General features: G+C 33.4%; 1 protein-coding gene across 2 annotated transcripts in view; it reads left to right on the top strand.

Annotated features, from left to right (window-relative positions):
- The window catches only part of CCDC88A (coiled-coil domain containing 88A), a 127,062-nt gene that overhangs the window by 85,114 nt on the left and 15,383 nt on the right, over positions 1-26,565 (top strand). For both annotated transcript variants that reach the window (XM_055328392.1, XM_055328391.1), the window contains exons 14-25: positions 214-351; positions 1,489-2,559; positions 3,965-4,092; positions 6,424-6,565; positions 8,070-8,234; positions 12,838-12,999; positions 14,195-14,472; positions 14,689-14,832; positions 18,323-18,509; positions 21,646-21,791; positions 24,992-25,084; positions 25,210-25,424. In XM_055328392.1, the coding sequence (XP_055184367.1) occupies positions 214-351; positions 1,489-2,559; positions 3,965-4,092; positions 6,424-6,565; positions 8,070-8,234; positions 12,838-12,999; positions 14,195-14,472; positions 14,689-14,832; positions 18,323-18,509; positions 21,646-21,791; positions 24,992-25,084; positions 25,210-25,424 (2,869 nt within the window). The remainder of the gene's footprint in view (positions 1-213; positions 352-1,488; positions 2,560-3,964; positions 4,093-6,423; positions 6,566-8,069; positions 8,235-12,837; positions 13,000-14,194; positions 14,473-14,688; positions 14,833-18,322; positions 18,510-21,645; positions 21,792-24,991; positions 25,085-25,209; positions 25,425-26,565) is intronic.

The following is a 26,565-nucleotide window of genomic DNA, read 5'->3' as shown; positions in this document are numbered from 1 at the left end:
TTAAGAAAGATAATCATGTCTGCATATTTTATACAGCTGCTAAAATTAGCATGTAATATTACTTGAATTTCTCTACTCAGTTCTTAAATTTCACCATTTGAGTATTAAAACTGTGTTTAATTTTTTATTCGAAGATTATCTTTTGTTTTGACATGTTTCCACTGTTGTAAAATATTTAATGATACATTGTTTTTTTATTTAATTTTTCCCTAGGTTGAAATTCTTGAAAATGAGATTATTCAAGAAAAGCAGAGTCTTCAGAATTGTCAGAATTTAAGCAAGGACCTAATGAAGGAGAAAGCTCAGCTTGAAAAAACAATTGAAACACTTAGAGAAAATTCAGAGAGACAGGTTCATAAATTTCCTATTAAGCAATATACTTTAAAATGCATTAACAAAAATTATTTTGAAGTTTAGGCAAACAAAAATGTTCCTATGACTTGAAAGGGAAATGTTTTAGAATTGTTTACTTTTTAGAGTAACTATAGCTTTACTTCACTTTCTGTCATATGTATTTTAGGAAAGTTGAAGGGAAAGCTTAGAATTTTTTAAATAGCCAGAATGCTTATAATTATCTGGTATAAAATTTTGCAGTACCTGTGCTTTCAAATGTCTGTGGATAGGACTGAAGATTATAAAGTTCTTGAGAGGAGTTGCAGAAGATTGCAGCTATACTCCAGCCATACTAAAGAGGGGATTTGGTGGCAGCAACCTCTAGAATGCATTCTCATTTGCTTTCCAGTGTTTCTTTTTTAAAAAGTTTGTTACTTTTTTAGAAGTAAAATGATTTATTTCATATTATCCAAGTATACTTCTCAGGCTATCTATAAAAATATAGGTTTCTATTGAGTTACAGCATAAAAATTCTAGAGCTAAACATGAATCTATATTTTTCCAAGGTTCTCAGGATTATTTAGCACACTGACCTTTGAGAACCACAAAATTAGGCCATGCTATAAATTGGATGGATTAGTTTTCAAGTGTACCAGAAGATGTTTCCAAGTTAGAATTCTTAGGGGAATGAAAAGACGTGTGTGTGTGTGTGTGTATATATATGTATGTATATATATATGTATATATATAAAACACATATATATATAATAGAGTGATATTTATTGAGAACCCACTGTGTATATGCATTGCAAAATTTATTTAAAGAAATTAAAGCTTATATTCATAAAGAGATATGTATGTACATTTCACCTGTATTCTTATTTGAATTTGAAGCATGTAACTATATGTAATCTGAAGATCACTGATTAATATTAAATACATCTCCCCTTACCATTTCTTTACATTATGAATTTCCTAAAGATAGAACTTTAGTCACCTAGCAGTACATGTACATAGTGGTCTTTCATTATATATTTGTCAGAATTAATTTATTTTATTTCCCTATTAGTTTTTAGAAAGGAAAATCCCTGTAATTTAAAATATTTGGTTTATGCTCAATTAAGGTTCTAATTTTCTCCTTTGTTTTGTGATTAGATTAAAATATTGGAACAGGAAAATGAACATCTCAATCAAACTGTGTCTTCCTTAAGACAGCGCTCCCAAATAAGTGCTGAAGCAAGGGTGAAAGATATTGAAAAAGAAAATAAAATTCTCCATGAATCTATTAAAGAAACAAGCAGCAAGTTAAGCAAGATTGAGTTTGAAAAAAGACAAATTAGAAAAGAATTGGAACATTATAAAGAAAAAGGAGAACGAGCAGAAGAACTTGAAAATGAGTTACATCATCTTGAGAAAGAAAATGAATTGTTACAGAAAAAGATAACTAATTTAAAAATTACATGTGAAAAAATTGAGGCCTTAGAACAAGAGAATTCAGAATTAGAAAGAGAAAATAGGAAATTAAAAAAAACATTGGATGGTTTTAAAAACCTTACTTTTCAGCTAGAATCCCTAGAAAAAGAGAATTCCCAACTAGATGAGGAAAACTTAGAACTGCGAAGGAATGTGGAATCTTTGAAGTGTGCAAGTATGAAAATGGCTCAGCTACAACTAGAAAATAAAGAACTGGAAAGTGAAAAAGAGCAACTTAAGAAGGGTTTGGAACTCATGAAAGCATCTTTCAAGAAGACAGAACGCTTAGAAGTTAGTTACCAGGGTTTAGATACAGAAAATCAAAGGCTACAGAAAGCTTTAGAAAACAGCAATAAAAAGATTCAACAGTTAGAGAGTGAACTACAAGATTTAGAGGTGGAAAATCAGACATTGCAGAAAAACCTAGAAGAGTTAAAGATATCTAGCAAAAGACTAGAACAGCTAGAAAAAGAAAATAAGTCATTAGAGCAGGAGACTTCTCAACTGGAAAAGGATAAGAAACAACTAGAGAAGGAAAATAAAAGACTCCGACAACAAGCAGAAATAAAAGATACCACTTTAGAAGAAAATAATGTGAAAATAGGAAATTTAGAAAAAGAAAACAAAACTCTTTTCAAAGAGATAAGTATTTATAAAGAATCCTGTGTTCGTCTGAAAGAATTAGAGAAAGAAAATAAGGAGCTTGTGAAAAGAGCAACTATTGACATAAAAACATTGGTTACATTACGAGAGGTAAATACAGTTACCTAAATTTAAGGCAAATATTTTTTATATTTTTAACTTGAGGCTTTGTTAGGTTTTATTGGAACCCATCAGAAATTTGCATCATTTGTTTATGGTTCAAAGTCAAAATTTGGAATTAGAACTAGAAGCAGTTTTTAGTTTCCTACTTTTGATATACCAAAAAGTACATGTAAATTTTATTTTTTAAGATATTGTAGTAATAAGATTTCCATGTGGTATATCACTTATTACATTGCAATTTTATATTTTGTTTCAAAATAATACTAAAATATTTGAGTAAGACTGTTACTAAATGTTAAAGTATAATAGGAAGCATGACAGTTACTACCTATTGAATGCTACCTTTGTGCCAAGTACTGGGCTAAGGGCTTCATAAGTTCTATTTATGTGTATTTCTATAATTTTTACAACTAATCATCTATAGATACTATCTCCATTAGATTAGAAAGCATTAGAAACATTAAGTAACTTACTCAGGATCACATAGCTAATAAATGATAAAATTTGATTTCTGGATTCAAATCCAGATGTTTCAGACTCCAAAATGAATTTGGACCTCTAAGCCTGAGAATGCAAATCAGGTTACTCTTAAGAGTCAACACTGAACAATTGGTAGTTGTTTGGATCTGTGTGTTGAGAAGAGTTGTGAAACTTTCAGGAGTAGTTGGCAGTAGGTCCTATGAAACATGGTGTAGATCGGAAGATAGCATGCTTGGCTCTTTTTTGCTATCCCTAAGCTCTACAATATAGTTTGCTATCCCTAACTTTTCAAGTTCAGTTAAAAAGTTTCTTAGCATTCTGGCAGAAAGTCATATTGGGAAGTTTGGATTTCTGCTAAAGAGGTATTGAGGGAGACCTAATTACTAGCTTTTCGGCTTTTTCTCTGTTGTACAGTCCTATAGACATGAATGACAGGTTCCTTGTGTCTGAACTTCTAGGGATGTCCCCTGTTTTTTCAGATCAGTATAGGTCTCTTCCATTGGCAGAGGGATGCTTGTGGTGGAAGAAGGGTGTTGCATCCATCATATTTTCATAGGAAAAAATATGCACTAAAAGACCTAGTTCATTATTAAAAAGTTAATGGATATGTATTGTTTTTCTCAGTTTTCAAACATAAAGTGTTCACAAGAGTTTTTCCTTTTAGTTTTTAACACAGAAAGTTACAATAAATACTAGACAAAAAAAAAAAAAAGGAAAACCATTTTGTTTGAACTAGGGTTGTTTTGTTGCTTAACTACTTCTTGTTGATGAAGGAAAAATTCAACAACATTTCTGTTCTTCCTGGTTTGAATTATTTGTATTCCTGGATAGTGGTAGTTATAGTCTTGGCTGAATTTCTTAGATGTTCATGATCATGACATTTACATGAGTTTTGCATTCCTTTTAAAATAAGGATTTGGTGAGTGAGAAACTGAAAACTCAACAAATGAATAATGATCTTGAAAAATTAACTCATGAGCTGGAGAAGATAGGGTTAAATAAAGAGCGACTCTTACATGATGAGCAAAGTACTGATGACAGGTGAGTATTAAGTTGCTTTGGCAACAGTTGAAATTATTGTTATTTTTTTGCTCAAACATTGTTTCCTGTACTAGCTACAGAATATGTATTTCACCCTGTTTCTGGTTCCTTTCTTCTTATAGAAGTTCTATAAGAAAAAAAAAGTAAAAATTCTGATTAATAAAACCTAATATTGATATAAGAGAAAAATGCTAAAATGTTACCATAAATAGTTACATAATGGGAAAACAGGATGCCACCCAGGTAGCAGAAGACCAGAGGCTATAATTACCTATGAAAATAGAATGAGACACTATCAACAAACAAACCCCTCTCTCTCAAAATATAGTTTTTATTTGAATCATGTGATTAAATGCCTCAGTTCTTTCATTTATTTTGTGTGCTAAAAGTGGACTTAAAGAGAGGTGGAGAAATACACTGAGGAAGTATATAAAGGAAAATATACTGAGATAGTTAAGGTATAAAAATAATTGGAAAATAAGGTTTGATAAACAGAAGAAAAAATTATATACCCTTTAATGTTGAGAATGATCAATACAAACTTAAAAATTTTTATTTTCTCATGGTAATTTACAGTCTATCAGACAGATTTTCAAGTAGTCGACTGTTTAGCATCCAGTCAGCCATGTGATTCCAGCTAGACTGGAAGTATGTATTGTTAAAAATATTGTTTTGTGTAAACTAGACATTAATTCATTAGAATTTTTGTAATATAATTTATATCTTATCTACCCACTATTAATGTTCTATTATTTATGTTCTATATTAAATATATAGAGGAAAATTAATGCTGATTATATGGGCTGTGTTTATGTTATTTTAAAAATATTCAAAGTTAAGAATAGATTGATACTCAAAGATTAGTTCTCTAATAATAAATAGAAGTAATTTGAGGCATTCATTCTAGAAATGAATTCACGCACCCATAATTGGGTTAATCATACAGCTATTTCATGGTAAACTTTTTTTTTAGTTAAATAGATAGTTAAGGGCCAATTTAGTTGAGTACATCTTAATATAGTCACTAAATATACATCATTTCTTTATTCACACAGATTTATTACCTGTCCTATGTAAGACATTTAGTAGAAGGAGGGAAGACAAGTATACCATTAGCTACCCTAACTGATCCTTTTAGAACACAGCTGTAGATGGGTCCTTCGTATTGTATGATTCCTCTTCCCAAACCTTAATTTAAACAACTTGTCATTGTTAATTGAGCTCTTATCATCTGCTGATCATCAAGCAGCAAAGGAATGATAATGCTTCATTCAGTTGAAACTTCTAAAGAATGACTGAAATTTGCAAGGTGGAAATAGTGAAGGACATTCTGTGGAAATAAAGCACAAAGATGTGCTGAGTAATTCCTAGAATAACATGAAAGCTGGATCAGAAAAAGGGCAGGGTGCCTGGGTAGCTCAGCCAGGTAACCATCTGACTTGATTTTGGCTCAAGTCATTCATGTTCTGAACCCTGGGTCTGGTTCCAAGCTCAGTGGGGAGTCTGCTTGACTGCTTGAGATTCTGTCTTCCTCTACCCCTCCTTCCCCCCTTCAAATAAATAAATCTTAAAAAAAAGAAAAGAAAAAAGGCAGATTGGAGGCACAGAGACCAGTTAGGAAGCTATTGAAATAATCTAGGCAAGATGTGATGCATTCATTAATCTACACATTTATGTGCATAATGAAAGCATTCGAAATGGAACTTAGGGTATATATGAACTAAAAATTTTTTAAGAAATGGGATTGAGACCATGATCAAATTTGGTAGATCAGGAAAAGAACTGTCTTAGGCCACTAAAGCAGCTTTTCTCTCAACCATTAAGTTAGCCTTAGTGTCACAAAGAAAAGCTCACAGAAGTAAATTCCATTTCCTCCATCTTGGAATTTAAGTATATCTCCATCTGTCTTTACCTCCAATTTCAGACGGTGTCCTTAATCAATAGTTTGACCTTTTCATCTTTCTCATTGATGTCATTTTCTCTGACCCTTTTAAGATACAATTAAGATATTCTTGCCCTCAAGGAACAGATAGTCTAAATTGTGGTTTTGCCTAAATGAGTAGATAAAATGCAATGAAGTAAATTTGGTGGTAGAGTTAGAGACAGAGTGCTAAGCAGTCACTCTTGTCTTTCTCTTTTAACAGCTCTTTTCCTGTGTCTTCTCTTTTAATATAGTTTCCTTAGGATTATATTCTTAGGCCTCTTAATCATTTATTCTGAATGCTGTGCATTGCCATCCATCATCATACCTGATAGTCACATTATTCTCTACTTAGTAAAATAATTTTCAGACCTGCAGTGATGAATTGTGTTATTTTTGTACTTGGATAGTAGGTACAAACTTTTGGAATCAAAATTAGAATCCACTCTAAAGAAGTCCCTTGAAATAAAAGAAGAAAAAATTGCTGCTTTAGAAGCTCGATTAGAAGAATCCACAAATTATAACCAGCAGTTGCGTCAAGAACTTAAAACAGTAAGTGACTTCATTAGAAAGAATTTTAAGGGCAGCCTGGGTGGCTCAGCGGTTTAGCGCCACCTTCAGCCCAGGATGTGATGATCCTGGAGACCTGGGATTGAGTACCACATCGGGCTCCTTGCGTGGAGCCTGCTTCTCCCTCTGCCTGTATCTCTCCCTGTCTCTCTCTGTGTCTCTCATGAATAAATAAATAAAATCTTTAAAAGAAAAAAAAGGGGGGAAGATTTTTAATTGTCAGATATTTGGACAGAAAAGTGTAAAGTAAGAAAACATAAAAGCAACATAATTAATATTCTATTTCATCCATTTTCTTAAATCTGAGAGTAAAATTTGGTGCTAGATTTAATTAATCTGCAGTATCTAGGTTGCCAAGAAAGTCACCTTCATGAAGCTTTTCAGCCATTTTGCGTATGGTTGGTATATATGCATTTCAAGTCTAGGGGGGAAGAGATTTAAAATTTCATCAGTTTCCCACTTCCAGCCATTTTGGCGTGGCTATTGGACTAGCTACCTGCCATAAACAGGAAATTAGGCTGCCATAAGGCTAAAATTAGACTGTGCTAACTTTTAATACTGTATGTGAAGAGGTATATCACTTGAAGACTATGAAAGTTAATTATGAATCGAAGGCCTGAAGTAATTGCTTTAATAATGTCACAAAAAGGTATAGCTAATATGCCAGCAAAGGAGATAAAGTAGAATTATAAAAAATACGAAAAAAAAAAAGGAAAGCAACAAGGAACAAAGTACAGATTGGACATATAGCAAGTGATGGTTTTAAAACAAACCAGATCAATAATCACATTAAATATAAAAAGTCTAAGGGATCCATGGGTGGCTCAGTGGTTTAGCTCCTGCCTTCGGCCCAGGGCATGATCCTGGGGTCCCGGGATCAAGTCCTGCATTGTAAATCCTTGGATTGCTCACTTTTTATAAAATAAGTTACAGTAATCATATGTGGATTAGGATCTGACTAAAGAAGTCATCAATTTATCTGTTACTATAGCTCATTCTGGGCAACATGTCCTTCTTAAAAGGGCAGACATACATAGATACTTCTTCAACTTCAGGTATCTTTTTAGAAGGAATCATTCCATATGTCAAGTCTTCATTTGTCCTTTACATGGAGATCTCTGAATTCTCTAAATCCAGCTATTGATAGGTCAAAAAATAATTGTTAATATTTAGCAGCATGTCTATGTCCACTTAATTGATTCTTAAGTTATATTTCATCATAAACAACAGGATCTGAAATTACAGAATATATTACTAGAGTAATATGGCACATAAGCAGAGTATATTTAATATTTTCTAGGAGCAAAGGATTTGCAGTTTACAAAGCATAAATTGTGATCATGATAGTAATGATATGTATTATTTATCACATTTCTAAATAAAGTGCCTCTCACATTCACCAGACCATTGCAGAGTTGAATTGTGAGAGGTGATAACCTTGGTGAATATTTTTCTCCCACTTAAAATATTTTAAATAAAATTTTAGGTGAAGAAGAATTATGAAGCTCTCAAACAGAGACAAGATGAAGAAAGGATGGTACAGAGCTCTCCTCCAACTTCGGGTGAAGATAATAAATGGGAGCGAGAAAGTCAAGAAACAACTAGAGAGCTTCTGAAAGTTAAAGACAGATTAATTGAAGTAGAAAGAAATGTAAGTATTTTTAAATTTTTAGTAGGAATAAGAGTTTTTTTTTTGAAGTAAAGTATCATTATATATATAACTTAAAAAGTTTATCTAATCTTATTTTATACTTTCTTGACTGATTTATAATAAGAGTGAAAAACTAATAATTTAATATACTTTTCTCTATTACCCTCATATAAGTCAACTCTGTTATGAAAATGTAACCCAAGCCCACCTACTTCTGTCCCATCATTACTGCTACTACTCTAGTCTGGGGTACCATTATCTCTCCTCTGGATTATTAGACTAGCGTCCTGGCTGGCTAGGAAGCTTCTACTCCTGGCCCAGTCTAACCCATTCTTATTACAGTAGTCAGTTAATTTTTAAAACATAATCCTAGTCATGTCACTTTTCTACTTAAAATCTTCAATGTCTTCCCCTTCCAATTAGAATAAAATCCAAATTTTTCGGTGTTCTATAAGATCATTCCTGACTTTGCCCGATATTGTTGGCCTATGCCATACCACTCTTCTATCCCTTCCGTTTATTAATCTCGAGATATTATTACTGTCTGTTATACCTGGAAAACCCAAATAATGCCTGGCATATAATAACTAAATTAACTATAGTCATATTGGCCTTTTTTGTTTGTTCCTATTTCCAGGCATGTATGTTTGCATCCTGTACCTGGAACACATGGCTGGCTTCCCTCAGCATTCAGGCCTCATTTCACATTATCTCCTGCAAGAGGTCTTTCCAGACCCTTCCCCCAGTAAAGGAGCTATTCTCAATCTAAACCGTTCACTGTCACACCCCTGCCTTCTTTTGAGAAGCAAAAGCAGTTCTTCGTAGCAGTTCTCACTAATGAAATTACATTATTTTATTTGCTGGTTTTCTACTAGAAAAAAGCTATTTAACAGTAGAAGCTTGTCTTTTTTTTTTTTTTTCTTACCACTGTGCCTTCAGTATGTAGAATTAAGCCTGGTAGATAGAAGACACAGTAAATGAATTTGCTGAATATTTGCTGAGAAATATTTGCCAACAAACAGTAATCAAACTAACTCATCAAACATTTATCTTTTAAAGATCCTTTAAAGATGAATTAGCTTAAGGAAATCACCCTTTAAAGATGAATTAGCTTAAGGAATTTATATGCTAACAAGTAAAATAGTTGTGGTGGTTGTTATTATGTTTTAATGTAACATGAATTGAGAACTGTAAGCCATAATGCCAAAAATTAATCTCCTGCACTATATTCCTGCTTTCTCATCCAGAAGTAATCACTATAAACAGTCTTCCCAGAAAAATGTGATTTTTCTGGGAAGCATATTTCTTTAGGGGTGCCTAGGTGACTTAGTTAAGCATCTGACTCTTGAACTCAGCTCAGGTCTTGATCTCAGGGTCGTGAATTCAGACACCATGTTGGCTCTATGCTGGGCTTGGGGCCTACTTATATTAAAAAAAACAAATTAGTATATTTCTTTTCTTCCAAGATTTAAATCTCAGTTAGTTAACATATAGTGTAATATTAGTTTGAGTTGTCGGATTTACTGATTCATCACTTACATGCAACACACCCAGTGCTCATCACAAGTGCCCTCAATACCTATCACCCATTTGACCCATCCCTTCACCCACCACCCCTCCAGTAACCCTCAATTGCTCTCTATAACAGTGGGCTTTCTGGTTTGCTTCTTTTTTTACCTCCTGTATTCATCTATTATGTTTCTTAAATTCCACATATGAGTAAAATCATATGGTATTTGTCTTTCTCTGACTTATTTCGCTTAGCATGATACTGTCTTGCTCCATTCATGTTGTTGCAAATGTCAAGATTTCATTCATTTTTTATGGCTGAATAATACTCCATTATATACTTACATACCACAACTTCTTTTTTCATCATTTGATGGACTTTTGGGCTCATTCCATAATTTGGCTATTGTGGTTAATGCTACTGTAAATATTGGGATGCATGTATACCTTCGAATCTGTATTTTTGTATCCTTTAGGTAAATACCTAGTATTGCAATTGGTGGATTGTAGGGTACTTCTGTCTTTAACTTTTTGAGGAACCTCTATACTGTTTTCCAGAGTGGCTGCACCAGTTTGCATCCCCACCAGCAGTGTAAGATGGTTCCCCTTTCTCCACATCCTCACCAACATCTGTTGTTTCCTGTGTTGTTAATCTTAGCCATTCTGACAGGTGTGAGATACCATCATCAGGGAAATAATGAGTAATGTTGAGCATTTTTTCATGTGTCTGTTAATTATCTGTGTCTAGGAGTATATTTCTTTATAAATTTACATCTGTGGAATCATGCTGTATAATACTCTTATTTGCTTGTTTCAATTATGTTATCTTAGAAAACTCTCTTATTTTAGGTGGTTTTGGATCATCCCATTTTGTTTAGTGACCACATATTATTCCATAGTGTAGATGTTACCATAATTTATTTAAATAAATCCCAATTGATGGGCATTTAGGTTATTTTCAGATTTTGCTGCAATGTAAATCCATGTGTAATATGTTCATAGAGTAGTAAGTTCCTGACAGTGGATTTGATAGGCCAAAGAGTATATACGTATATAGATGTGTGTACGTGTGTAATTTTAACTGGCATTATGTTAGCCTTTGAAAATCACATCAGTTTTCAATTCTAGTAATAGATTACCTGTTTTTTTAGATAAACATTTGGTGTCACCAGCCTTTTAATTTTTGTTAAAGCAATAAGAAAATATTTTAATTTGCATGTTTTTAAATTATTAGTGAACTGTTTTACATCTTTTTATCTATTAGCCATTGTTGAATACCTATTTTTAATTATTCAGTGATTTTTATATATATACACACATAGACACACACCTCAATCACTCAGATTAATGTTGTATTTCAGAAAATTTGGCATCTAAAAGTTCTATAAGGTAAATCTCTTGCCATTGACTTCCTTTATAAATTTCTATTGGAAAAAATTACTTGGTTGTCATTTCTTAGGCATTTTATTTTAGATAATGGTTTTTAAAGATGGCTAGCCTTATATTAGACTGACAGTTTTAGTGCATCTGCGGTATATTTACTGACCTCCTACCTTTTCCATTGTAAATCTTTTCCTTCTCTGAGATATCTTTTCTGCTATTTCTTACTATTTATAGACTATAGGAATTTTTCTTATTTGTATAGGGATACCTAGACTTGTCATTAGAGCTTGTACTTTTTGGTTTCTTAAAAGCTTACCTATAGTAGCACTTAAGTATGTAAGCGAAAAATGGTTCACTTTTTGGTGTATCAAGACGGTATATAAATATATCAGTGCTCCATATTATTTTTCCAGTATAATTTTTCCATCCTGTTTATTTGAGCACAAGAGAAGTAAAATATCAAAACCCATCTTAAAGAATTTTTCTTCCTCGCCTTTGATTTTGTAGTAAAATGTATGGGTTAAATCATTACTTGCCTTTTAGGCAGTGACATGTAGTATATGTAACTTGAAAGCCTATAAAATGAATGTTTTCTTTGTTCCCTATGTAGATGTGATAAAAGTGATATGTTGTGATTCAGTTGTAGCTTTTTATGCATATTGCAATTACATGCAACAAATTCTGATCTTTTTGTATATAAAGTTTTATTTCCGCTTTTTAGAGGGCTCTTTGTTTATACTTCTTGACATTAATTTTTATGAAATGTTATTTAGAATATAATGGAATAGAATATAATAAAAATACAACATCTATGACAAACATTTTAATATATGTCACATTAAATTAATGATCTATGATTTGCATAGTAATTCACTGTTTAACTATAAAATTGAAATATGGTCAAATGTACTGGAAGAATTGTAAATTGTATGTTTTGTTTGGATTTGCTCCAGAAGTCCTATAGATAAAATAGAGTTTTAGTGAGTGTTTTATACCATGGGGAAAAAAAAGTCGCCAAAGAAAATATGTAACATCTGTTCCGTCAGTTGTGGACTTAATATTTTAAACACATGGTTAAAATTGTTCCTGCTTCTCTTCCAAATTTTTGTTTATAAAATCATTTTGTCCCTACCCCTGGGACCAGTACTCACCTATATATATTTGCCTTTGGGCAATTAAAAAATGTGCACTTCATTAGCTAGACACAGTCTTGTGTATTTTTGAACAGCACAAAAACCATGTAACTAACAACCCCATTCCAGGGGCACCTGGGTGACTCAGTTAAGCATCTTCAACTTGGGTCATGATCCCACTGTCCTGGGATGGAGCCTCACATCAGGCTCCCTGCTCAGCAGGGAGTCTGCCCTCTTCCCCTGCTTGTGCTCTCTTTCTTTCTCTCTTGGTCACTCTCTCAAATAAGTAAAATCTTTTTTAAAAACCCATTCTAGTTTCTTATGTTAATATATCGAGAATGGAATATTTTACTTTTTGGACATTATAAAGCAAACCGTATAGAGACATAATAGTAAGGTTTTAGTATTAGCCCTTTCTCTTAGATTAAATCTCTCTTTACAATTTGGGATAGAGGGGATTTTAAGGTTGTTGAGATTTTTAAAAATTTTAATGATAATAATTGTTATTGGAATTCTAGTATCTGTTAAACAGAAATATGTTTGTTGCTTTTTAAAATATGTGTTTTTTCTTTATTAAGAATGCTACCCTACAAGCAGAGAAGCAAGCGCTGAAAACTCAACTGAAGCAATTGGAGACACAGAACAATAATTTGCAGGCTCAGATTCTTGCACTTCAGAGGCAGACAGTGTCATTACAGGAGCAGAATACTACTCTTCAAACACAGAATGCAAAGCTTCAGGTTGTAATGTAATATTTTGGGATATGCAACCAAATTTTTGAATTATGGTCTTAAAGTAAGGATAACTAGACATGGTAACATTGTTTCTTAGTAAGTGAATTTAATGGAAGATAATTTACAATATGTCTACTTAGTGCTATGCCAGGCTTTCAGACACCAGCATTTTTTTTTTTACTATTAGAGCTCTAAATATTAACTAATAAATTTACTCAATGAATATAAATAAAATAAAGATAACTTTATCTTTATTTAGAATATTTTAAAAATATTGTTATGTTTTAAGGAGCCAGGGGAGCTGCAGCAGTACCCGCCAGTAAGGCCCGGTACAGGAAAACAATAAACAAAATTAAGTACTTATTTATTTAAAATATAATTTTATCTTTATTTATATTTACTTTATGGCCTTTCACCTGTTTCAACCAGTTGATTATAACTAAGCAGAAACCATTGCTTTAGAGCATGGTTGCAACATACCACTGCTTATTTCATTATCGGTTATTAGAAAACAACATAGCATGAAAATTTTGTCTTTAGACGTTTCCTTAGTTCAGAGAATCCATCTTGTGCTTAATGCTGCAATGTCTTTTCATATAGAATGATCAGGTCAGAAAAACTACAACTCTCTGAAACCTTTTGAACCAAAGAAAAAAAACTCCATCTCTGAATCTGAAAGTTCTTTCTGTAACTTTTCCAAATGGTAAAACATACAATGTGGACTCTTGAGAAAATTTCCAGTTAAATTTTCACAAGTCATTTTTCAGTTCTGTCAACTTTTAGAAAGTGATAAATTAGCATTTTTTAGGAGTGAAATATAAATTGTTTCTAATCACCAGCATCTAAAATAATTCAACCCAAAACATGTATATGATATGTATCTCCTAATAATAAATAATATAAACAATAATATTAAATATTAATATTAAATTAAATAATATTGTAGCCTTGTTCCCTGGGATACTAAAATCCAGATTTTCCCTGTACAGTAAGACTATATCTACTGTGTCTTATGTAGAGCTTCCTAAAGTTAATGTTATCTTTTATATTTTTTATGTTGCTATTAGAATAATATTTTTGAATAATTTTTAACATGGGAGAATTATTTTATCTGTAATAAACACGTACCACATATTTACATCTTCTAGAAAAACAAGATGATTATTTACCTTATATCTGATAACAGTATACTTTCTTACAGGTTGAAAATTCTACCCTTAATTCCCAAAGTACTTCACTTATGAACCAGAATGCACAACTCCTAATCCAGCAATCTTCCTTAGAAAATGAAAATGAAGCTGTAATCAAAGAGCGAGAAGACCTGAAATCTCTCTATGATTCTCTGATCAAAGACCATGAAAAGCTGGAACTTCTTCATGAACGCCAGGCTTCAGAGTATGAGTCTCTTATTGCTAAACATGGAACTCTAAAGTCTGCCCACAAAAATCTTGAGGTGGAACATAAAGACCTCGAAGATCGGTAATTTACTATCTTCTCTTCTGTTTTTAATTTAAAAATATTTTTCTTTAGATCATATAAAAAATTTTATGTTAAACAGATCTAAGATAATTTATATAGGAAATTTATGTATCATGTTTATGTGATACTAATAAGTTACCCTTGTTTTCTTCATTTCTAAAGTATTTTGTTTTTTTAAGGAAATATTATAAAATAAATACTTAATATTTTTTCCAGTTACAATCAATTACTAAAACGAAAAGGACAATTGGAAGATTTGGAAAAAACACTGAAAGTAGAACAGGAAAAAATGCTGCTTGAAAACAAAAACCATGAGACCATAGCTGCAGAATATAAGAAACTTTGTGGTGAAAATGATAGGTAATAAATATTTATATGTTTTAGTTTTGTGTTATTCATTACATCCAAAACATACACTGCCCCTCTGCAGTACCATCTGTAACATAGAATATTTTTAAAAAGACCCCAGAGCAATAAGTAAAACCCAACAAAATCATGCAGCTAGTTATAAAATGGCTTAAAAAACCCGATCCCTTGTCTTCTCTTACTGTTTCTCTCTTCATTTATTCAACAAGTTTTTAAGCCACATTATATAATGAAATTTTTGTACCTTGATAGCATGTACATGCTTTATTGTGACAGAATGTAATGAAAGCTGATTCTTTATGTCTGTCTGTCTTTGCTAGTCTGGTATCTCAGTTCTTATCCTTCAAAGTTTTTATACGTGAGCAAATTCCAATTTCTTAGCTGACAGATTTGTACTCTTATTTTTAACTGTCTTAGTTACTAGTCTCATATTCCATGGGGCAATTATTTTTTAATTTGTAACCCTGGGAAAATCAAAACTTGCTAACCTGTGACCAGTCCATTTCATAAAGGTACATATCAAAAGGTTTTTAGAAACCTTGGGAAAGTTTAGGCAGCCTGAGTATTTGCTGAACCATAGTGGAAATGCGAAAAGGCAGCACACAGAATTCAAAAGGGGGTCATTTGTTGTCTGTTTGTCCTATTATGAATTTAATATAATCCATTTTTTGAATTGTATTTCTTTTCCTTTACAAAAAAAAAAAAATCCCTAAGCTTCTAGAGCCATTCTCATGTTCACGTTTAGTAGTTTTTAATTTAGTAATTGTTATAACTAGAAATAGTGTACTGGGGGTTTGAACTTTGAATAAGCTCAATACCAAGCCAGATTCAAAAAGGATGTGTCTTTACGGTATGTGCAGTAGAAGACCCAAGTTGTGACAAGTTATGGAATATAAGGATAGGGTCATTTTTATTACACACATAACATTGAGGAAGGCATTTACTGTCAACTAACCTTGAACTTACCTTTTTCCATTGTTTGGGATTCACAACAAACTGGGACAATTTGTGAGCTTGGGTAGGCCTTCTCGGAAGCTAATTGTATTCATTACTGTGGAACCTTCTGAGAAAGAACTCAGCCTACATGATAAGAAGAAATTGATCATCATGATCTTGAACCAGGAGAGTCTGCAGGCTTGGAAGGGAAGGGTGGTTCTGAGTATTTTGTGTCTTTCAAAGCTGTTCTATCACAGCTTTTATGCAGTCATGTCTATATTGTAAGGCAAAAAAAAAAAAAAAAAAGCTTTAAGTAAAACCTGAAAGAGCTCAGTAAAAAAAAAAAAAAAAAAAAAAGGAAGTGTTGTGAAGACTTGTCTCAAGAACAAAAGTTTGTTTACCAAAAAAAAAAAAAAAAAAAAAGTTTGTTTACCCATTCCTCTAAATAACCTAAGTTTTAATCTTTGATAATGCCAAACCAAGTAAGTTTCTTACGTGGACTGGTTTGTCTTGGCCTCTTTAGAATTGTGTTCACTGAATTGCATTTTGGTGTTAATATTCTCAGCTTTAGGGACAGTGTAAAAAACTCTTATTTTAGCATTTGCCTTTTTTTTTTTTTGATTAAACTTTTTTTTTTTATAAATTAATTTTTATTGGTGTTCAATTTACCAACATACATAATAACACCCAGTGCTCATCCCGTCAAGTGTCCCCCTCCGTGCCCGTCACCCATTCACCCCCACCCCCCACCCTCCTCCCCTTCCACCACCCCTAGTTCATTTCCCAGAGTTAGGAGTCTTTATGTTTTGTGTCCCTTTCTGATATTTCCCACACATTTCTTCTCCCTTCCCTTATATTCCCCTTCACTATTATTCATATTCCCCAAATGAATGAGAACATACACTGTTTGTCCTTCTCCGATTGACTTACTTCACTCAGCATAATACCCTCCAGTTCCATCCACGTTGAAGCAAATGGTGGGTATTTGTCGTTTCTAATGGCTGAGTAATATTCCATTGTATACATAAACCACATCTTCTTTATCCATTCATCTTTCGATGGGCACCGAGGCTCCTTCCACAGTTTGGCTATTGTGGACATGGCTGCTAGAAACATCGGGGTGCAGGTGCCCCGGCGTTTCATTGCATCTGAATCTTGGGGTAAATCCCTAACAGTGCAATTGCTGGGTCGTAGGGCAGGTCTATTTTTAATTCTAGCATTTGCCTTAAGATGATGTTGACGAGATTATATATTGTATCTCTTCATATCTCCCCCCATGAAGCATCAGTAGAGAAATCTTTGATCTCCATAGGTATTGATATATATTGTGTAGCTGCCTGTGTGTCTCAGTGAGTCTGACCAGCTGTTACAACTCATTCATGGATTCAACATATTTATGGAACATTTTCTATGTTTCTGGTCTTGCCATTTTATTTTATTTTATTTTATTTTATTATTTTATCTTATTTTATTTATTTTATTTTTTATTTTATTTTATTTTGACTCTATTTATTCATGAGAGACACAGAGACAGAGAGAGAGGCAGAGACACAGGCAGAGGGAGAAGCAGGCTCCCTGCAGGGAGCCCAATGTGGGACTCGATCCTGGGTCTCCAGGATCACGGCCTGGGCTGAAGGTGGTAATAAACCGCCGGGCCACCGGGGCTGCCCTCCATTTTATTTTTTTAATCTTGTTTTAAAAAACATATTATTTTGTTATTTATTTTATAATTCTTGTAAGCTGACTCAATTCTTGGGTATTTAGTTGAAGTAAATTATTAGATGTTCTGAAACAAGTACCATCCTGTTCTTAATACTGTAAGATAAAGGTCGTATTAAATTAGAACCAGCTCAGGACACCTGGGTGGTTCAGCGGTTGAGCGTCTGCCTTTCGCTCAGGGCGAGGTCCCAGATTCCCACATCAGGCTCCCTGCATGGAGCCTGCTTCTCCCTCTGCCCATGTCTCTACCTTTCTCTGTGTCTCTCATGAATAAATAAATAAAATCTTTAAAATAAATAAGTAAATAACCATCTCAGCAGGCTAAATTCAGGTTGCATACTGTTGTGTTTTTTGTTTTTGTTTTTGTCTTTCAGATTTAAAAATAGATTTTATTATAGAGCTCTTCTACCTGTTTTTTATTTTTACTTTTTTAAGTTTTTATTTTAATTCCAGTTAGTTAACATATAGTGTTATATTAGGTTCAGTAGTACGATATAGTCATTTAACAATTCCACCCTGTTTTGGTTCAGCTCCTACCCTAAGAACAATTTTTGAATTGTAAAAGTTGGGGGTGCATGGGGGAAAGAGCTTTATGAGCCACATGCAACATACAACATGCTTGATGATTTCAGGGGAAGAGTATTCTGAATTTTTTTAATCTACTTTTACAGAATAGAAACTGAGTTTTGATGAGGTTAGTCACTGGTTAAAGAGTCTTATATTCTCTAAGTATGTCTGAATGTGATCCATAGCATTTCACATTGTGTAAATTACAATGAAAGCTATTAAGGGAACCTAATTCTATTTCTATCATGATTTCTAATTATAGGTTGAATCATACATATAATCAGCTTGTAAAAGAAACTGAAGTTTTACAAACTGACCATAAAAACTTGAAAAGTCTTCTTAATAATTCCAAACTGGAACAAACAAGATTAGAAGCTGAATTTTCAAAGTTAAAGGAACAATACCAACAGTTGGACATCACATCCACCAAGCTAAATAACCAGTGTGAGGTGAGCTTTGACAAGTTTCTTCCTTTAGGAATCAAGACGTGCCTAAAAAATGAACAATACTATTAAAATGAAAATAGCAGTATGTATTTGGTTGGGTATTTCTAAAAGAATTGGTCAGGGGTAATTGAAATTCATAAGTAATTCAGAAAAACTTCTTTTATTATGAATTTCAATACTATTTACTATTAGTTTAAACTTACACGTCCACATACTTTGATACTGTAAAATTGTGCCCTTGTTTAATGAAAAATGTTTACAACCTGGCATGTACTGGTAAACCAAAAAGGTAAAGATCTGTCCCTTTGTGGAGCTTATATTCTGGTGGAAGAAAATAATAAGAACAACAAATAAGTGAAATATATATTATTTCAGTGTTTTCTAACATGGCTGTATAGCACTTTACTCCAGAACTTGGTAGTGTAAAACAACCATTTATTAGGTTCACAGATTGTGGATCAGAATTTGAACAGGGACATTGGGGCAGATTTGTCCCTGTTCCACTTGCAACTGGGCCCCCAGCCTGAAGATTGAAAGGCTACGTGCATGTTTGGTGGTTGATGCTGACTGCCAGCTGGAGGCATCAGTTTTCTCTCCACGTGGTATCTTCTCAAGAGCTGGTTTAGGCTTTCTCACAACATGGTGAGAACCAGACAGAAGCCATTTCTACTTTAATGATCAAACCTCAGAAGTCATGCAGCATCCTTTCTCCTGCATTCTATTCATTGAGGCAGTCAGAGTTACATTCAGGTTTAAGGGAAAGAGAAAATAGACTCATCCTTTTGGTGGAGAATGGTAAGATTCTTAAAAGAGCATGTGGACTACAATTACTGATATAACTATTTTGAAAATTGATCTGCAGCATAAGGTATGTTACAAGATAGGTAAGTTATATGCAAGTAACAATGAAGTACAGAGTAAAGGGAGATAAGGAGGCCTTCCAGGGTAGATAAAGGAATATAGATTGAAATTTTAATAGGCATCCTTGAACAAAGATAACTTTATTTGGAGAAAAACAAGGGAGCCATTTGAGTGTTTTGAACAATAATGACATTGACATTGGCCTTATGTATACAGTTGTGTTTTTAAAAGGCATATAATTCCATGCCTTTCTTTGTGTTGGCTTGATAAAACAGTAAGGGTTTTAAAGTATAAAGGGACATTGAAAGCCTTAGAAAATCCTTAAATTTTATTGGTTGGTGCAAGATCATTAAAGTTTGAATATAGCTTAACACCTGAATTTCATGGCACTTCTAAGAAATAAGCTTTTAAGCTAACCTTTAAAGGGAAATAAAATAGATTATCAGAAAAGGTATACGTAACAGCTTTTTGTCTGAAATGATAAACCAATAGAAAGAAAAGTTAGTTTAAAATCATATTTAATTACCCAGTGAGGTCAGAAAGTATAGAACATTCATAATGCCTGTGATTTATAAAAGTCTAAATCAAATGTAATTGGAGTGATGTACTTACAGAAGGAGGACTAAAACAAATCAAACTCCTCAAGAAACAAAATTGGGTAAAGTTGTCAAACAACCATTGTAGTACTCTGGAACTGAAGGAAAGATGTGTAACAACTCGAGAACCTTTTATTAGAGAAAAGCTATTCCACGTTATGTAGGGAGTAGGATTGTCTGAGGCATTTTTATCTCTTGATTTTTCCTATTCCTCTCCCATTTCCCCAGTTCTAATACCTGGTAGTTCAAGTGAGGGGCATAACGTGAAAATCAGCAACTTTGCCACCAAAGCGGATTGACTTAAGCAGAGCACAATCCTCATAGCCAGGAGAGTTGTTAAAGATCAACTCTCAGATGGTTTGAGGTTGTAATATTGGTTGGAGCAAGTAACAGCAAATTAGTCAAAAATTTAACTGGGAGATCCACAGAATGAGATGTCCAGCCACACTGAGTCTTGATAAGGTCCTGCCTGACACTGGTCACCTGGAAAGCTGTCTAGGAGAGACCAGAAAGGACCCTAGCTACCTACCTATCTGGCTCATAGTCCCAACTCAAGTCAGATGTTAACTCTTGGCTAGGGGCTGTCATACAATAATATGATTTAGAGGGAGTAGGAAAATGAATCCATAGTGTGAGAGGTCAGAATAGCAGTTAATTTACGTGGGGAGGGATGATGATTAGAAGAGAGCACAAGGTGTTTCTGGAATATGGTTAATGAGCTGTTTCTTTTCTTTTTTTTTTTTTTTAAGATTTATTTATTTGAGAGAGAGGATAAGAGACAGAGAGAGAACATGAGCAGGGGAGGGAGAAGCCGGCTCCACACTGAGCAGGGAGCCCAATGCAGGGCTTAATCCCAGGTGCACACATTAGTGCACACATGTGTTCACTTTGCACTAATTCATTGAGCTGTGTCTACTTAAAATTTGTTCTCTTTTCTATATATGTGTTTTATCTGTTGACACAGTAATTAATGCTGTATAATAACATAGAACCTTTGGTAATGGATAGTAGACATTTATTTTTGCTGACGAACATATTATTTAATCCTTACAACAGTCTGGAATGTGAGTTATTATATTCATTTTATAGGTGAGATCATTGAAGCCAAGATAATTAATTTTACTTGTCCAGTGTTTCATAGCTCCTTAAATAGAAGGCCAGGTAGCTTTCCGACCAGAAGTTAAATAGTTTTAAAGAAAACAAGTGTTTTTGGAACTAGATAATTTATTATATGTTAAACCCAGTGTTTGTAAGAATTTTTTAAATGTATGTATAGCAAATTTTAGCTCTAATTATAACTAATTAAATAATTGTTCATGTTCTTATCAAAGTGCAACCACCTAATTGTTCCAAGTAGCATAACACCTTAGTCTTTTTTTTTTTAAAGATTAATTTATTTATTTTAGAGAGTGTGTGTGAGCAGGAGGAAGGGTAGAGGGAGAGGGCATGAGAGAATCTCCAGCAGACTCCCCACTGATCATGGAACCCAACATGGAGCTCAATCTTATGACCCTGAAATCATGACCTAAGCCGAAACCAAGAGTCAGATGTTTAACCAGCTCAGCTACCCAGGCACGCCAAGACTTAAGTCTTTGTGAAGCCCTTTATATTTTTCAGATGTTTTAGGTGATTTATGTTAAATGTGAATGTTGATTTTTCAAAAAATGTTTGTGTTTAAACAGTTGCTAAGCCAACTTAAAGGAAATTTAGAAGAAGAAAATCGACATCTACTAGATCAAATTCAGACATTAATGCTACAGAATAGAACTCTATTGGAGCAGAATATGGAAAGCAAGGATCTCTTTCATGTCGAACAAAGACAGTACATGTAGGTACCAAATAATTTTGAAATATTACTCATGATTTTATCATTGTCAACTGGTGACAGAGAAAACTCACTGTTAATTTTTTTTTAAGTTTTAACATTATTATTTCTCCATTCATTTTCTTGAATGCATATTTTCTAGGCATTATGCTAGTAACCAGAAATACTAACATGAGAACACATTAAGTCTTGCTCTTAAGGAACTAGTAACATAAAGCAAGAAATACAAATAATTGCTAGAATGGAAGTATGTGTAGGAGCCCATAGAAATACAGCAAATATAGGGGAAGGAGTACCTTAATATGGCAGAGACGAGGTATACTTTCCAAAGATGATTGGTCAAGCTGAGACTTAAAAGCTCATGGGAGTTTGCCAGAGGAGACATAGCAGGCCAAGGGAGCACAAATGCAGTAATGTGAAGGTGCGTTATGGTATGGTATGGATAGACCTAAAGATGCGTAATTCTTCCTGGAGCAAAATTAAGGACAAAGGAGCAATAGAAAAGTGGCTAAAAACTTAGAAGCCATTTCACAAAGGTTTTTCTATGCCATACAGAGGAGTTGCTGAAAAATTTGAGCAGAGGAGTAAGATGACCACATTTGTGTTTTTTTAAAAAGGCACTGATGGTAGTTTAGAGTATGGATTGGAGGTTCTGAGAACAGAGACAAGGGGCAATTTTAGAAAGATGGGTTGTAATAATCTAGTGAATCATAATTCACAAGCAGTGGTAGTTGAGATTAAAACCAGATGTAAGAGAGAGAGAACTTCCAAAGCTTAATATTGGTAAGTTATGCCTCCATTAGGAGTAGAGGAATCTGGTAAAATCTGGGATTTGGGCCTTAGCAACTCAGTGGATACTCCTTGTATTGCACCAAAATTCACCTTTACTAAATTAAATTCTTCACTTTCCCTATTCCCTAAATGAGAAACACTGTAGTATAATAGTAAAAGTACAGATGTTGAAATTAGGCAGCTCCTAATTCAAATCTCAGTTCTTCCAGTCACTAGCTATGTCACCATTGGTGAGTTACTTCATTTCTTTGATCACTGGTTTCTTTTTCTTTACAATAGAAATATAACATCCACTTCTAAGTTTATCCTAAGAAATGAAATCCTATATTTGTGCCTTTTGGGCATGATGTATATGATGGGAAGCTAGGGAACATATAAAACCAGGATACATCATATATTTTTTGAAGCAACAGTTTTCTTATAAAATTTTGGGCAGGGAACATGATTGTTGTATTAACAGAAAGGTATATTATGGAGCAAAAGGCAGAGTTTGCGTGAGCTTTTAAGATAAATGCAAAACTTAAAAGAAATTTCACATCTGTGGCTGGCCACTTTGAACTATACCTTCAGTTCTTTCAGGGATATGTGTTTCTTTGCTGTTTGCTATAAGAGAGATTTCTCTTGACATTCGAGTTTTCTGTCCCTTAAGCAAAGGCATTATCCAGAGCTTGATCTTTGGGTATCTTTGGAATATCTTAATATTATGGCCATTGGTGAATAATCTGTTTCCAAAGTTTCAGTAATTGTATCTGTATAGACAAATATTAGTATCTTATGTGTCAGACAGTTCTAGTTGAATGTCTCTGTCACATGGTCCTAGCAGGAGTGACAGTGAACAGGTGGTACTGAGAATTTGGGAGATTCCTGATGATATTTCAACAGGTAAAAAGAGAAAACAGTTGGGAGGTATAGACCATCTGCCATTGTGCTATGTGGTATAACTCTTGGAAACCTCTGTTCACAAAGCACCCTCTTCAAAAAAATCTCTCAAATCTGTTTGTGCTGGTTAATTTAGCCTAACCATTCATCTAGACTCCTCATTAGCCTCCTGGCTGCTTTCTTCACTTTCACCATTTCTGATACATTCTATTTCATTATGGAGTTAAGGTACCTACAGCCAAGATTTCATGTCACTTTATAATGAGACCTTGAATGCGTCTGATTTCCTATTGAACAAAATCTAAACCTGAAAATCCCTCAGTGCTTCCCCTCAACTAAACTACTTAATTTAGCATTGTTATCTTTTCAGTCTATCTAATATGGCCATTCTCTCCATGAGGCTTTTTTTTTAAAGATTTTTAATTAACTTATTTGACAGTGATAGAGCATGAGCAGGGGGAGCAGCAGAGGGAGAGGGAGAAGCAGGCTCCCCGCTGAGCAGGGAGCCCGTGTGGGGCTTGATCCCAGGACTTTGGGACCATGACCTGAGCCAAAGGCAGACACTTCATGGACTGAGCCACTCAGGCCCCCCTCCATGAGGCTTTGGTCATCCAAGATAGAAATATTTTCCTTTTATAAGTTGCTTTTGTACTTACCACAGTGATTTTATTTTGTTCCACTACTGCCTTGGATTGTAATAGCCATTATGAAAATATGTTCTCTCCTATTATAAGCAAAGTTGGGCTACTTGTTATTTGTCTTTATATGCTCTTTGTGTTTTCTTCATTGTAAATGAGCGCTAAATGTATGTTGAGTAAACAACATTGCAGTTTGGCATCACAGTTTTTTTTAGATCATTTTACTTTAGTCTGTGATCTTTGAGGTTTCCCTATGTAATATCTGCCATCAAGGGCATAAATGAGACTAAGGCATGGTAAAACCAGTGTATTCATATATTGCTGGAGGCAGGAAATAGTTCTCTAAAGGTAAATTAAGCCTAAACAATTCTGCCGTAAAGGAAAAAAGTCTGTTTGCATGAAGATATGTTTGCATGATTATTTATTATATACACAATTCTAAGCAAACTATTGAACATTTTAGCTTTTTACTTACATAATTTTTACTAAATCACCCTTCATTTCAGAAACAATGTGAGATACTAAAAGATCCAAGAATAGGAGAATAGTCACTGTTATAATCTCACTTAACAACTATTAAAAGATCAGTTGAAACAATTCCTTTGTCATGGTGAGAATATAATATGGAAATTTTTCTTCAAACAAATAAATTGTATTAAAGAATTGAATTTTAAATTCTATAACCTTTTGTTATGTTTGTAAATATAAAGAAAAAGAGAAACTTGGAAAAAATCCTATTGTTAGTACCTAATAAATTTTAGTTTATCTAATAGTTTATCTAATATCTATATTTGTTTATGTTTTGGAGACAAGTTAGAGTATAGTCACAAAATAATTTAATATAACTGTGCAAAATATAGTGCATGTCCTAAAATGCAATTTTTATTTTTATAGTGATAAGTTAAATGAATTAAGACGACAAAAGGAGAAACTAGAAGAGAAAATAATGGATCAATACAAATTTTATGACCCGTCTCCTCCTAGAAGGTACTGTTAACCAAATTTTACTCATTTTTATTTTGGAAAAAAAAAAAGTTAAGACTGCTAATTTTGTGAAGGATTTATATGTTGAAGTTTAGACTGATAAGAGTTTTTTAAAATTATTCTATTAGGAGAGGCAACTGGATTACTCTAAAAATGAGAAAATTGATAAAGTCTAAGAAAGATATTAATCGAGAACGTCAGAAATCTCTAACATTAACACCTACCCGCTCAGACTCCAGTGAAGGATTTCTTCAGCTCCCCCATCAAGATAGTCAAGATAGTTCTTCAGTAGGCTCAAACTCTTTAGAAGATGGCCAAACTTTGGGGACCAAGAAAAGCAGCAGTGAGTGCTTAAACTCTTTAAACATTTATGATCTCTAGTATTGATTTAGAATCTTTTCAAAAGATTTCTTTTAACATATAACTTCAGCAGTCCTTTGGGGTAATAGTCTAATGAATGCATTTCTTTTAACTCTATATGATTATAAGATTCATTGTGTACTGCAATACTGCATAACTATGTGATTTTCTGTATTATGTGTTTAGAAATATATCAAAACACAGAGATACCGTCATTTAGCCAGGGAGGTAAAACAGTGTCAAAAGAACACTGAGATAAGAGCCAGAATATCTTGCCACTTGGTAGTTGTGTTGATATGGGCATGCGTTTCACCTTTGTATCATACTGGCACCAGGGTGATTACGAAGAACGAGTGAGAAATGTTTATGAGCTCATCTTGATAATTATTTGTAACTAAATCGAATAATAAGGCATTATTATATAACTCCATAATATAATGGAGTTTTATTCATATACTTTGGTGTCAAATTGGAGCAAAGTTACATTGATAAGAAGCAAAGAAAAATAGATATCAATTTGGAGAGAATATTATTCAGTGATTTCGAAGGTTGTAAAAATTATTGAGGGATTGCTTGGTAAAGAATTGACTAAAATAGGTGTGTATAAACTTGTGTATAAATTTGTGATTTAATTTTTTAAATTACAAATATAGCAGTATCACATCATAACATGCCCTATACAATTCATAATATTTTTATTTCATTACTAGTGTGCTTATTAACAAGGGCAAAGTAAAAGCAAAAGAAGTATATTTTAAGAGAAAGAAATGAATCCAGTGCTAGGCCCTTTGAAGATGTCCAACAAGTTGACTACTAACAATATAGAATATGTAAACAAGATACTTTGAATACACTCATACTATCACCAGTCACTAAGTTAAAAAATGTATATTTATGTGTGTGTATATGTATATTTACATGAAATAGATCTATATAATTTCATGCTATTCTTTTGAAGTAAATAGGCAAAAACAGCTACTACTTCCCCCAGGGGTGGATTTGCCTTATGGCAACTCTCAGAACACTCAAAAAACTATAGATAGTGTTTTGGCCTCAAAGGAGTTATCTCTGAAAAGACAGTATTTTAGGGTGTAAGAGATTAGGCATTCATTATAGGGTATATT

This window comes from Nyctereutes procyonoides, unplaced genomic scaffold, assembly GCF_905146905.1.
Source record: "Nyctereutes procyonoides isolate TBG_1078 unplaced genomic scaffold, NYPRO_anot_genome, whole genome shotgun sequence".
NCBI classification, from domain to species: Eukaryota; Metazoa; Chordata; class Mammalia; order Carnivora; family Canidae; genus Nyctereutes; species Nyctereutes procyonoides.
Note: the sequence above shows the minus strand (reverse complement) of the source record. Positions and strands in the feature narration are given on the sequence as shown.